Genomic DNA, 12,890 nt, shown 5'->3' on the forward strand with positions numbered 1-12,890 from the left:
ATGTACTTTGGCCAGACATGGGTAGGCAGCAAAATGTCTGGGGCTGGACCTGGGTCGAAGACATTGGCGTAGCTAAGGGGGGGGGCAGGAAGGGCAATTGCACCCCCCCTTAGATCCACCAAAATTATTGAAGTATTCAGTTGAGGGTCTGCTCCCCCCCCCCGCAGATGCCTGCCCCCCTAACGAAAGCTCGCTCCTCATAATGTCCTCCTTTAGGAGGGTGTTTTTACCCGTGACCTGCCTCCCAAAAAATGCTCAACAACTTTAGGTGGCTATCTCCTTTAAAAAGCCCATGTTCCAGGGGGATTTACTTAAGAAAGTAGGAACAGGCATTATACTGACTATTGATCCATCTAGCTCAGTGTTGTTCACACTGACTGGCAGCTGCTCTCCAGGGGGACATTTCCAGTCCTACCTGCAATTGCCAGGGACATAGCCCTCTGCATATGAAACAGTTGTTCTGCCACTGGGAGAGAGGGTCAAGGAGAGTCGCTCTTGGGCAGTTCGTTTTTGGCTGCACCCACCCATGCAATTTGGTTAAGTGCAATCCTAAACATGCTTACTCAGAAGTTCTATTGAACTAATTGAGGCACAGGCTGATTAGAGGTATGTATACTTACTTGTGAGCCCTACAAAGGTGTGTGGTTTTTTTGGATGAGGGTAGGGTACTACCAGGTAAATGTATGTGTGCTGTTAGACCGTTGGACAGCGTGATGAAACGTATTTTTGGAAATCAGTCCAGCCTTTAACGTTTTAAGAGGAGGAAGCCCCAGTTGACCATTTTAGTTGCCCGATTCTATATCAGTTCCATATACTGTATCCTTTTCAGTTTCAACAGCCATTTGGGATCTTATTAATTTATATGTTTGTGATTTGTCCCAGTGTGCATAAATTTACACTTGCATTGACTCTTCCTCAGGAATTCTGTTGCCAGTTTGCCCAGTTTTAAGATGTGCTTTTAAAGAACTCTTAATAGTTTGCTGTCATCCTCAAGTTCAGCTGCTTCACTTCTTATCCGTAACTCCTGAAAATTTATGAATGAATTAAATAGTCGCAATACATTCTTGTGAGATCACTGCTTACTGCCTTCCATTGTGAAAATACCTATCCTCTACTTCTTGTATGTCTTTTATCAGAGGATCTTCAGAGAGACCCTTCTTCCACAAGGGTCTGCTGTATGTTAACAATAGTTTTAATACAGTGGTACCTCGGGTTAAGAACTTAATTTGTTCTGGAGGTCCGTTCTTAACCTGAAACTGTTCTTAACCTGAGGTACCACCTTGGCTAATGGGGCCTCCCGCTGCCGCCGCCACACTATTTCTGTTCTCATCCTGAAGCAAAGTTCTTAACCTGAGGTACTATTTCTGGGTTAGCAGAGTCTGTAACTGAAGCGTCTGTAACCCGAGGTACCACTGTATTGCTGCATGCTAGTTATCAGGCTGATGTGCTTTAGTGTAATTTTTGGCTTCCCACTCCCTATCTGTTGTTGGAAAACTGAGGAATTCCATCGAGTCCTAATCAAGTATTGAATTTTAGATGTGACAATTAACACAATTCTTTGTTGTTTCTATGTACATTAACTTTGTTTTAGAAGCCTTTTATGTAATCAGTGGTTCACGTGTGGACATGCTAAGGTTACTCATTTTCCACAAATGTTTTCAACAACAGTTTTTTGTATTTGAAATAATGTAACATAACTTCCAGACAATTTGTTTCAAATATATTCTTGCTTAGCAAGGATAAACATGGCTTCTGCAAAGAGAAATTTTGTTTCCCTGTTGTTTTTAATGTGCCATTGCTTGACATTACAGTATTAACCAGACGTTGTGCAGTTGAGCTTTAGAAACTTGAGACAGTCCCACAAAGAATCCTGATTAAAAAAATTAAAATGCAGGAATAATATTTGTTCCTGTAGTACTGTAAATCAGACGTCTAATACTGTATAACATTTTGATTGAAATCAAATGTGTTTTACTGTAGCATGATCAGATTTGTTCCTATGCACTTTTTTCTAATGTGAAAGAATCATGGTAACTGATGATGATACAACAACAACAACAGCAACAACAACTTTTATACACCACCCATCTGGCTGGGTTTCCCCAGCCATTCTGGGTGGCTCCCAGAAGAATAGTAAAAACACTATAAAATATCAAACATTAAAAACTTCCCTAAACAGGGCTGCCTTTAGACATCTGATGGGAGGGCGTTCCACAGAGCAGGTGCCACTACCGAGAAGGCCCTCTGCCTGGTTCCCTGTAACTTTGCTTCTCGCAGTGAGAGAACCAGCAGAAGACCCTCAGAGGAGGACCTCAGTGTCTGGGCTGAGTGATGAGGGTGACGATAATCCTTCAGGTATGCTGGGCCGAGGTCATTTAGGGCTTTAAAGGTCAGCACCAACACTTTGAATTGTGCTCAGAAATGCATTGGGCCAATGAAGATCCTTTAGGACCACTGTTATATGGTCCTGGCGGCCACTCCCGGTCACCAGTCTAGCTGCCACATTCTGGATTAGTTGTAGTTTCCGGGTCACCTTCAAAGGTAGCCCCATGTAGAGCGCATTGCAGTAGTCCAAGCGGGAGGTAACTAAGAGCATGCACCTGTCTTTGGGCAGGTAGAGTCTCAGCCTGCATACCAGATGGATCTGGTAGACAGCTGTCCTGGACACAGAACTGACCTGCACCTCCATGGACAGCTGTGAGTCCATTCATATAAGTTTTGTGTGAAATTCTTCCTCAAGCCACAATGGCTCAAGATTGCAAGTAAGTCAAACCCAAATTGTAGCTACTGTGCTCTTCTCTTGGTCCACTTCCTGCTTCACTATGAAGACCTAAGCCATGGTTTAATTTGGCATTAAGTCTGACCCTGGGCTCACTGCTTGTCTTGCTCCAGACAAATCATGAGCTGTAGCCAAGGTTTGTTCTTGGCTTCCTACTCATCACTGTTTCTCTAGGGAAGGCAAACTACAACCTTGGGTTGGGATATACGCTCAGCCAGACCATATCTTAGGTCTGGGTAGCTGAGCAGCAGGACTGTGGAAGGAGTTAACTGAGCACAATTTCTGCTGCTAAGTACCCACATAGTCTGCACTTAAAATGTGTTTGGCTGAAGGTTAAATGTACTGAGGCATCACTTGATGGAATTGTTCCCTTATCTGGACAACATTTCTTCTTCCCATAAAGTCAGATCTGTGACTGCAAATTGAAGTAGCTACAAAATATTTAGCATTACAGTTGTACCTCGGGTTACAAACACTTCGGGTTAAAAGACTCCGCTAACCCTGAAGTAGTACCTTGGGTTAAGAACCTGAATGCCAATTTTCTTGTTTTAATTCAGCCTAGTCTTTCTGGGTGATATATATAGTGGAACTGATGCCAATCAAGGTGAGCAATACATAAATATTTTTATTGCAAATGCTGCATTGGTTGTGTGCTATCAGATAATACTCGAAGCCAAACACAAAGAACTAGAATTCATTGCAAATATGATACAGATTTTGATAAAATTGTAATATTATTTTGCAGGTTTATTTAGCAACACCAGTGATGTTATGGATAAGAAAAATGTTACTACATCTCCAAAGAAGCCATCTTTCTTTGAAATATTCAAAGCGCAATGTAGTGAATCAGGTACCTCGGGCATTTATTATGGTGCTGTGAGCAACTCTTTTCAATAAGTTATGGGCTTGATTAGAGCTTTTCCCACAACAAGTGGAAGGCTGCCCGTGCAACCAATCTTTCCCCTACTCTCTTAACCCCTTACCCCAAAAGGACTTACTGAATACTGTAATTGTGTCATGTGGGGCTACAGGGGAGTAAGGATTTGAGTATGAAGGAATTCTCTTTCAATCTAGGTTGCGTGTTAAATTTTGAGCTAGTAGACCCCCGTCTTTCCATCTGATCAGCAGCTGGAATAAGTAGGGGGTTTGCTTCTTCAACTTCTCCTGCCTGCCTTTGTCCTGTCCTGCCTACCTTATGCTGACAGAATCTTGGGTAAAACATATGAGAAGCCAGAATTTAACAGGATTGTGTTGGCAGGCCTGAGATTGTGGGGAGAGGCTGTTTTCCTGCAAAGTGGGGGTTGAGAATTGGTTGCATAATACTGTCTCAGGCTGTGCCTCCACTTTTTTGACAAGTTCAAAATAATGGTATATGGTCATTCCATAGTTACTTTTTCTTACAAGTGGGGTTATAACCTAGGGCACGGTATCCTGCATAATATATTCATTTTCTTAGATTTAGGACCAATAAGTATCAACTGGTTTGAAGAACTCAGTTCAGAAGCTCCACTGTATAACTCGAAAAGACCAGAAGAACCTGAACATAAAACTAGTGACCTGGACCAAAGTAATTTTAAAACGCCACAAAGGAAGCTGCCAGCAAAAAACCAATTTGCATCAACTCCAATGATATTTAACGAACCAAATAAATCTGTGCCATTTGCTTCTCCTATACAAGAATTGGGTCAGAGCAAAGCAGAAGCAGGTGAGAATTTTTAAATGAAAGATATAGAAATGTGAAGATTGGATTTATTGCTATAGTATGGTAATGTCCACTCTTTTGTCCCCTCCACCAAATAAGTGAGCTGTTTAAAAAATATTTTGTTCACTGCTTTGAATTTTGAAAATAGTGGCTTATAAATATTCACTTGGTTGTTTTCATGAGATGATGGCTAACATTATCACACTTAATGTTTTTCAGTGCTAAATGGAAGTTTCCTTCATACACCCAAAATTTTTGAGGTACTTCCCTTTTTCTCTGATTTTCTAGCTGTTGAAATGAAGTTACTTCAGGTTTTTTGTTTTTTTACAAAAAAGAACAATTTTTATATATTTTAGGTTCAGACACCAAAATCTGTTTTTGAAAGCTTAGGAGCAGAAGCTGATCCTGAGATGACTTGGTCAAGTTCTTTAGCAACGCCTCCTACACTTTCTCCAACAGTCATAATAGGTAATGATAGCAATGTGACTATGTCAAAAATATTTTGCTGTTTAATTTCCCTCATATTAAATGCTGTGCTAGGGAACTGAGTTTTTAGGTTAAGATCATATCAGTGAACTCTAATGAGTTGCATAATTGATTACAAATTATTTATATTTGATATTTCAGCTAGAGGAAATCATTCGGTTTCTGGAACAAAGCAGCATAATGAAAGAATTGAGTTGGTGAGTGGCTTTAACGGTTAGAATATGTCAAAATAGGCAGCTTTTGGAATAACCTTCATGTCCACAGCTAATTTGTAATTTATATATGTTAATATCCCCTTTTTGTGTTCAGGTCATGCATAGTCTCATCTCCAAATATGGTAGAAGTCCCAAGACAGATAGTATGCATGTGCAGTCCACATCAGGAACAGAAGATGTATGCGCAGAAACTGACAGCAAAATCCACAGTGAGCATTGGTTGATTACTATTTTTTACTGTTTAATAAGTATTTGTATTTTATTATTTGGGCAGTTCTAGAATATGTCTACCCATTTAACTATATCGTACCTAGTGCAGACAACAACAACTATGACAACTCACTGAAATAAAAGTCCACTGAAACTTAATACAAATACCTTTGCATGCATATCACATATATTATTCAATAAAGAACAAAATTAAAGGTTCAGTTCTTTCCATCCAGTGCTGATAGATGAGGTAAGATAAGAATGGTGTGTAGGTGCCTCTCCACTCATATGAAGGGTTTGTATGAAATGTTATCCCAATGAAATGTTACTGTTTACTGCATTTTCAAATTGTCCCAAGTTTCAAAAGCAGTCTGTAAACTGCAATAGGGGACTACTGTTTGAGAAAAATAAGTCGTAGGGTGTGTGCATATGTGTGTTTAATATACACACATGCACATCTGCACTAATCCAGTTCTAACACTGCTTCAAAATAAATAATTTAATACATATATTGGAATACATGTTATAAATGAAATGTGGGATTAGAGCCCTTCATAAAATATTGTTTTCTCATGTTCATGGTTTTTTATTTACAGATTTTGAAAGGTTATTAGCTGGATCCTTTGGTAAGAACATATTTCCCAGTAAATTAGGAGAAGATTATATGCTACCAAATGTACCAATGGATGAAGATACAAATGATGGAACAGAGAATGATCTGTCTGAATGCCTTGCAAGCAGCAAAGCCTTTCTAAGAAAACCAAAAAGAGTCAAGGAAAGCAAGACATGTTCTGATAAAGCAAAACGTGAATATCAAGAAACTGATGAAGACAAAATTATAACAAAATATGGAAATTCCACCAAATGTCACCTGCAGACTATTCCAAATAATGGAATGCAAAAGCACTCTGTGAATCAGAATAGCATTCCGAAAGAAGAGGAATTACCATCATCTTTGCTTTGCTCATGGTCTCAGCTGGACTTATCTGGACTTGACATAACACAGCTTGAAAAAACGTCCTCACACTGTTCTGATTCATCTCCTATGTCACATATGAAGAAGTGTTCTGAAGATAGGCAACTATCTGTTGGCAAAGAGTATGCTAGTACTGAAATGCTAGAATCGTGTATTCAAAACACATCATGCCTAATAAAAGGTAACAAGCTGCTAAACACCAGTTCTCTGGAAATAATACCACTGCCTGAAAACACTCCATTGTCTGTTGCGATTATGAGCAATAAGAGCCCAACGCCGGTGAAAGATTGTGAGGCTGAGCTGGCATCTGTCATAAATGTTTCAGACAGTAGTTCCTTCATAATGGAAAACACAACTTTTACAGAAGCTGATAATAGTTGCTGTAATTACTCAAGAGAAAATGGAAAAAAGAACTATGATCCTCTAGGTAGTGTTTCTACCCAAGCTGCTGGTGATGTTAGTGGACTTACAAGGGCGGGGTTGAAAAGTATGACCTCACTTTCTCGTTTGAAAAAAAGACCTAAAAAATTTATGTATACAATAAATAATACCCCAGTTCACCAGGAAGAAGAAGGAACCACAAAGAGAGATGGCTCCTCTGCTTGCCTTGTGCCAACTTGTGCAGATTTAAAATCTTACGACTCTGAAATTTCTGCAACAGCCATAAGAAATGAAGGTAGATTTGTATTTTTTCACCCTGTGGTTTTTTAAAAAATCAAAATATTAAACCTCCATTCCTGTACTTACTATAACTATGTTTTTGCTATGAACTAGACAGTCATGTTCACTGCATTGAAAAGGCCCACTAAATTAATATATTTGCATATGTGGATTATATATTGCTGAAATTAATTGTTTACCATGGCAAGTATATGGGATTCTCACATAAGTGGTGGCAAATGCTGCATGAAAAGAACATGAGTGGGGAAGAGACACATGCTGAGGGAAGGAAAAGAAGGAAGGCAACACAGAAAAAGATGGTGGGTAATAATGTGAGGGAAGACAGTCTTATGATTTGAGAGGCTTCAGTGGGAAAAAAGAAGCAGGTTGGAGCTCATGATGATTTGCAGCTGTAGCCTAAAGCAGCCCCCTTTTTTCTCTGGACATTCCATTGCAAGGCCACGTGGCTGCAAGTTTAAAGTTAACTTCCATAATTAGTAGTGACTCCTTTATTATCATTTATTGAAAAAAATGTTTTTGTTATATCATCAGGTCTTTTGGCTTGATTTCTTGAAGTGGCCTTGTAGTCAGAAAGTAAAAGTGTGCATTTTGTTCAGCGATCACAGCTGATAAAAAAACAGGTTAAATAAACTGCTTAAGCAGAGCCATTTTGTTGGTAATTTATTATGTCAAAAGTTGTTTAAAAAAGGGGGGGAAATTAAATGTCTCAAATGCATAGAAAAAGTATTTAGTAATTCCTCCGATAACAGCAATATTGAATGCAAAAGCACAAAGTATTAGCTGCAGCATACTTCGTCGTGGTTACGAGACATTCTGAAAATGGATTTAGTACACTAGACTAAACACAAAAGCTGGCGAGAGAGAGAATTTTGTTAAAAAATAATGATACCATTCCAACTAACATTACTATCATGGTTCAATTTCTTACAGAACTAAAGGAAGACATTATGCACGCTAACAAGCACATACTTGAAGAGAAACAGCAAGTAGAGTCTGATAAAAACTGCATTCTTAGTAACATTTCCCATGAAGCTCCACTCAATTACACAGAACGTAATTGTACAGATCAGTTGTCAATACTTCAACAGACAGACAACAGAAAAGGAACAATTATGCCTTCTAGAAATATATCTGCTAATCAAGAAACAGAGTCAAGTGAAAGCATGTCCCATTCAGTTGGTCACAAGATAAATTTACAAAGAGAGAATGGTGAAAGATGTGTCAGTCTTAGATGTTTCAGATCATTGCAAGAAGCGGTGATGGAGGAATCCACATTGGGAATACATGCATCAAAAACTGGAAACCAACAAGCAATCTTGGAATCAGCTACACAAAAGTTTTTGGCAAGTGGCACTCAGGTGGCTGAACTTGGGTCTCAATCAAAGGAAACACCAAAACCTACTGTAGATGAATCTTTTAAGCTTATAGCATTGGAGAAAAGGTTAGAGCCAAGCCAGCATCTACAAGTAGACTTAGCAGGAAATGCTGAAGATAATGAGCAAAGCTGGTTAGGAGGTATAAGTCATAGCAGAACTGAAAAGTTTGGTGGCTTCAGAACAGCATCCAATAAACAGATAGCACTGTCTGACTGCAACATTAGAAAAGGCAAGTTATTGTTCAAAGACATAGAAGATAAATTTATTGAAGATTTTCCTAGCGAAGGAATGCAAAATATTTCAAATGAAAATGCACAGAGAAGTGCTGAGATATCTTCACTTGGAATGAACAAACTGACTGAAAATTCATCTAATTTTCCACACGTTTCTGATCTGCTCAGTATTCAGACGAATGATGCCCAAATTATTTTTCCCAAGTGTGCCAGTTCTGCTTTCCAGAATGTGCTTAGTAATCAACATCCTGAAGGAAAACTAAATTTAACAGCAAGCCAAGAAGCTGAAGTTACTGAAATTTCTAATATACTAGAAGAAACAGGTAGTCAGTTTGAATTTACACAGTTCAAAAAGCATAAGATGGTGGCATTCAGTAATGCTGATGAGATGTCTGGAAGCTTTGATAAAAATGATATATGTGCTGAAGTTTGGAAAGAAAATGATTTTGAGAAAAGCTCTGATGAAAAAGTTCAAAGAGGCCATGATCTGTCTCCCAATAAACATATAGTCTCAGCTGAGAAATCTAAGATACAGATACAAAGTAGTGAAGAAGCTACATCCATTAATTCAAGCACAAAACAGAACAATATTTTTGTCCCAATTGTTTCAGCACCATCACAATTCAATTTGTCTGATCTGGGGAGCTGTAGTGCAGCTGGGGGCAAAGAGATGAGCTTTTCTGTTGATGCTATAAAGAGAGCTACAAAATTAGTCGGCAATCTGGATGGGGTGAATGAAATGCATAGCCCTCACCAAATAATATTGCTACACGATTGTTCAGATAGGTGCAACAATAGTTGGAGTAATCCCAACTGCATGAAAGAGAGAGAGATTGATTGGCATCAGAGGGTCAAAGAAGTAAATGCTGAATATTTGATGAAAAAGAATACAAAAGATACAATTACATTTGTTAAAGAAAATACAGAAAGTAAGTCAAAAATTGTAAATTATAATGAAGGCAGTGTTCAGATTTCTAGTACTACAGAAGTTAACCTAAAAATTATTAAAAAATACTCTGTCTGTATGACAGGAAATGAACTGTCTTCCTTTGAAAATAATCAGAGTGTATTAGTCTCACATCACTTTGTAAACTGTGAAGAAACTCAGTGTAATTATAATTTGCAAGAAGCTTTGTCGGATCTAACATGTTTAGCTGAAGTTGCTAAGACTGAAAAAAGATCCACCTTGAATAATGCATATGGAAAAGAAAACTGTAATTTAAATCAAGAGGAGGAAAGGGTGAGCAATCTAGAAAGTGGTTTTCTACAGAGATTTCACACTGTTGCTGATGGGAACATATTTGCAGGGGAAAGTAAAAAGCTTCATTTGTTGGCTGCCTCCTGTGCAAAAGAAGAACTAGATACTATGTCAACTTCCAGTGAGAAGACAAGCCCTAAAAGCAAAAAGGGAGGTGTCAGTTCTGTAAAAGAGAATATTAACTTAAGTGAAAATGGAAGGCCCAACCATCAAGAAATCTCTGAAATCAGAAAAGAGAAGCAGATTATTGCAATGGGTTTTCATACAGCTAGTGGTAAGCAAATTACAATTGCTAATGAATCCTTAGCTAAAGCAAAGCATCTTCTTTCAGAAGATGAAACTGTTTTTCCAGAAACGGAGGAAGAGGTTAGTAATTTTACCAAGCCTATAATTCAGGAGAAAAGAAATGAGAAAATTACCAAAGTTAGCAAGGAATTTGAAGAAGGAAATGAAAAACATGAACATATGTATCCTGAAGGTAACTTTGAAGATCTTCCAGATTTGTCCTCAAACACTATTAAGAAGACTGAGGATCTTGACACTATTAAAGAACTTTCTTCGGAGATGAATGCATCTGAATCAGATTTAGTATCTCACACTAGAGGGGAGAAAGTGAACGAAGGCTTGTTGACAAAGAATAATCTGGCATGTACAAAAAGCAAAAACATTTCAAAAATGGAATTTATTGACTCTGCTATTGATCAGCATTTGCCTGCTGAAGAGTCAGATACTAGTGCAATGCAAGGTTTTCAGGACTTGTCATCTAGAAATGCTGGCAATAATAAAAGCCTTGATTCCTCAAACTTAATTTGCAGTATCACTTCAAAGGCTAGTACCTCTGTTTTGAAGAGTGAGCATTCTTTGCTGAAACATTTACCAGATGAATGTCATAAGAAAAATTATGTGTCAGAGAATTTAACTTGTGTTTCTCAAGAAGCATCACCATCAAAAAATGTGTTTGCTGAAAATAATGTTCACACTTATGATGAAACTTGTAAAAATGAGAGTAGCATGATACAGAAATGTGACTTAAGTTTGTTCAGTACCAACGTCTTGCAGAAATATTCAGCCAGTGAAGCATCAACTTCGACTTCAAAACATCTGAAGGCTAAGCCAGTTGCATTCAATACAGCAAGTGGTAAAGCTGTTGAAGTTTCTCAGGAAGCATTAAAAAAAGTCAGACAAGTGTTTCATGAAGACTGCTATAAATCTGTAAAAGAGAACATGGAATCTCAACCTAAAACAAATAAACATGACCTTTTAGAAAGCTGTTCTGACACCTGTGGCACTGGAGTGTGTATCAATTCTAATAACTACTCATCTGCAGAGAACAATCCAGTGGAAAATATAATTGCACCTCAGTTTTCTCGAGCCAAAGAGTGCTGTGCAGGTGAGCACACATTAAAGAATACTGAATCTATGACCTTGAATACTCACCCTGAGTTATGCTTTCAAATGCATAATAAGCATTCTGATACATCATGGACTCCCAACAAACAGAAGTCAGATTTTATTACTGATAACTCTGGGTTTTTTAGCACAGCTAGTGGAAAACCTGTCCTGTTATCTGAAGAGTCATTAAAGAAAGCAAGACTGCTTTTTTCTGAAATGGAAAATAATCCATCAGATCACCTGAGTCATGTCTCTCACTGTGATTATAGTTATGGTGAAGTTTCTTCTCCTAGGAGCAAAGAAGCTCCAAAGAAAGACACAATTCTTGTATCTGAAGGGGAAAGATTTTCAAATACTGAAGCGAATGCAAATATTCCCTGTGGCTTTGCCACAGCAAGTGGAAAACAAGTACAAATTTCTCAAAAGGCTCTCCAGAAAGTTATGGGTCTCTTAAAAGAATTTGATGATGTTAGTAGTAATAGTTTTTCTGATGCTCAACGGCGTGTGGGGCAAGGTCCTATAAAAGTTCTTGCTACAGAGGCCATAGAGCAGGATGAAGTTATTTCAGAGTCTAAACCACAAAAGAAATATAAAGCACTTCATTCAGCCACAAGTACACCTAATGAAAATAAGATTATAAAAAACCCATTGAGCATTAAAATACCTGTGTGCAAGTCTCATACTAAGAAGCAAAAAGAAATATCTGAGTTAGAAGAAAACTTTACATGTTCAAAAGAAATTGAGGCTTTGAAGATAACCCAACCATGCCAGAGTAGAAGCAAAACTAAATGTGCAGCAAATTGTGGTACTGCGACAGAGGGAAATCTGGATCCTCAGTGTCGTCATTATGCACAAACTCCGGAAAATTACTTGGAAATAGAAGCTACAGAAAGTGCCAAAGCTTTCATGGAAGATGATGAACTTCCTGATGCAGAAGTACAGAAAAATAAAAATTCCATATTGAGTTTTGAGAAACCTAATAATTTTCTGTCATATACAAGAACTGGAAAAAGGCACATGAAAGAAGAAAACACTTTTGGTAGGTGGCTGTTTTTTGTTTTTGTTTTTTAAAAAAACTGAGTTGCACTGCGATTGATCTCAGTTTAGTTTACTTTGAATGAATTAGAGGGGAACAGTAAAATAATTAGCAGGGAGCGAGACATCTTAGAAAATCCATGGTCTCGTTCTCAGATTTGCCAAGATATTGGCAGCATTAGCGTGTCACTGCAAGCCACAGTTAATGGGCTGCCGTGAATGCGGTTTGCTCCTGCTTTGCTGCTTCCTGATAGTGAGCGGGAGCAACCTACTGTGATCCTCGATTTAGCATTAAATCTAAACTGGGATTGTGTTTGATTTGATTCCAGGCCCGAGCATTAAGCCAACACCATATCTTGTCTTTAGAGTGTGGCTTGCTCAGAGTGAAACGAACCATGATTCCTGGTTTTGATGTAAGTAGTGCTAAATCAAAGATCATTGAGAGTTGCTCCTGCTCGCTGGTGGACAGAAGTGAAGTGGGAGTAATATGCATGGTCATAGTAAACCATTAACAATGGGTTAAAGTGACATGCAAGTGCACCCAGTT

The 12,890-nt window shown here is 38.3% G+C and overlaps 1 protein-coding gene across 1 annotated transcript in view; it reads left to right on the plus strand.

Moving 5' to 3' along the window:
- Positions 1-12,890, plus strand: part of BRCA2 (BRCA2 DNA repair associated) — a 30,461-nt gene that overhangs the window by 514 nt on the left and 17,057 nt on the right. The window contains exons 2-9 of the mRNA XM_083436982.1: positions 3,525-3,629; positions 4,236-4,484; positions 4,701-4,741; positions 4,838-4,949; positions 5,109-5,164; positions 5,277-5,391; positions 5,989-7,044; positions 7,980-12,347. Of these exons, the coding sequence (XP_083293108.1) occupies positions 3,525-3,629; positions 4,236-4,484; positions 4,701-4,741; positions 4,838-4,949; positions 5,109-5,164; positions 5,277-5,391; positions 5,989-7,044; positions 7,980-12,347 (6,102 nt within the window). The remainder of the gene's footprint in view (positions 1-3,524; positions 3,630-4,235; positions 4,485-4,700; positions 4,742-4,837; positions 4,950-5,108; positions 5,165-5,276; positions 5,392-5,988; positions 7,045-7,979; positions 12,348-12,890) is intronic.

Source organism: Podarcis tiliguerta (genome assembly GCF_965153285.1).
Source record: "Podarcis tiliguerta genome assembly, chromosome: 4".
Taxonomy (NCBI): domain Eukaryota; kingdom Metazoa; phylum Chordata; class Lepidosauria; order Squamata; family Lacertidae; genus Podarcis; species Podarcis tiliguerta.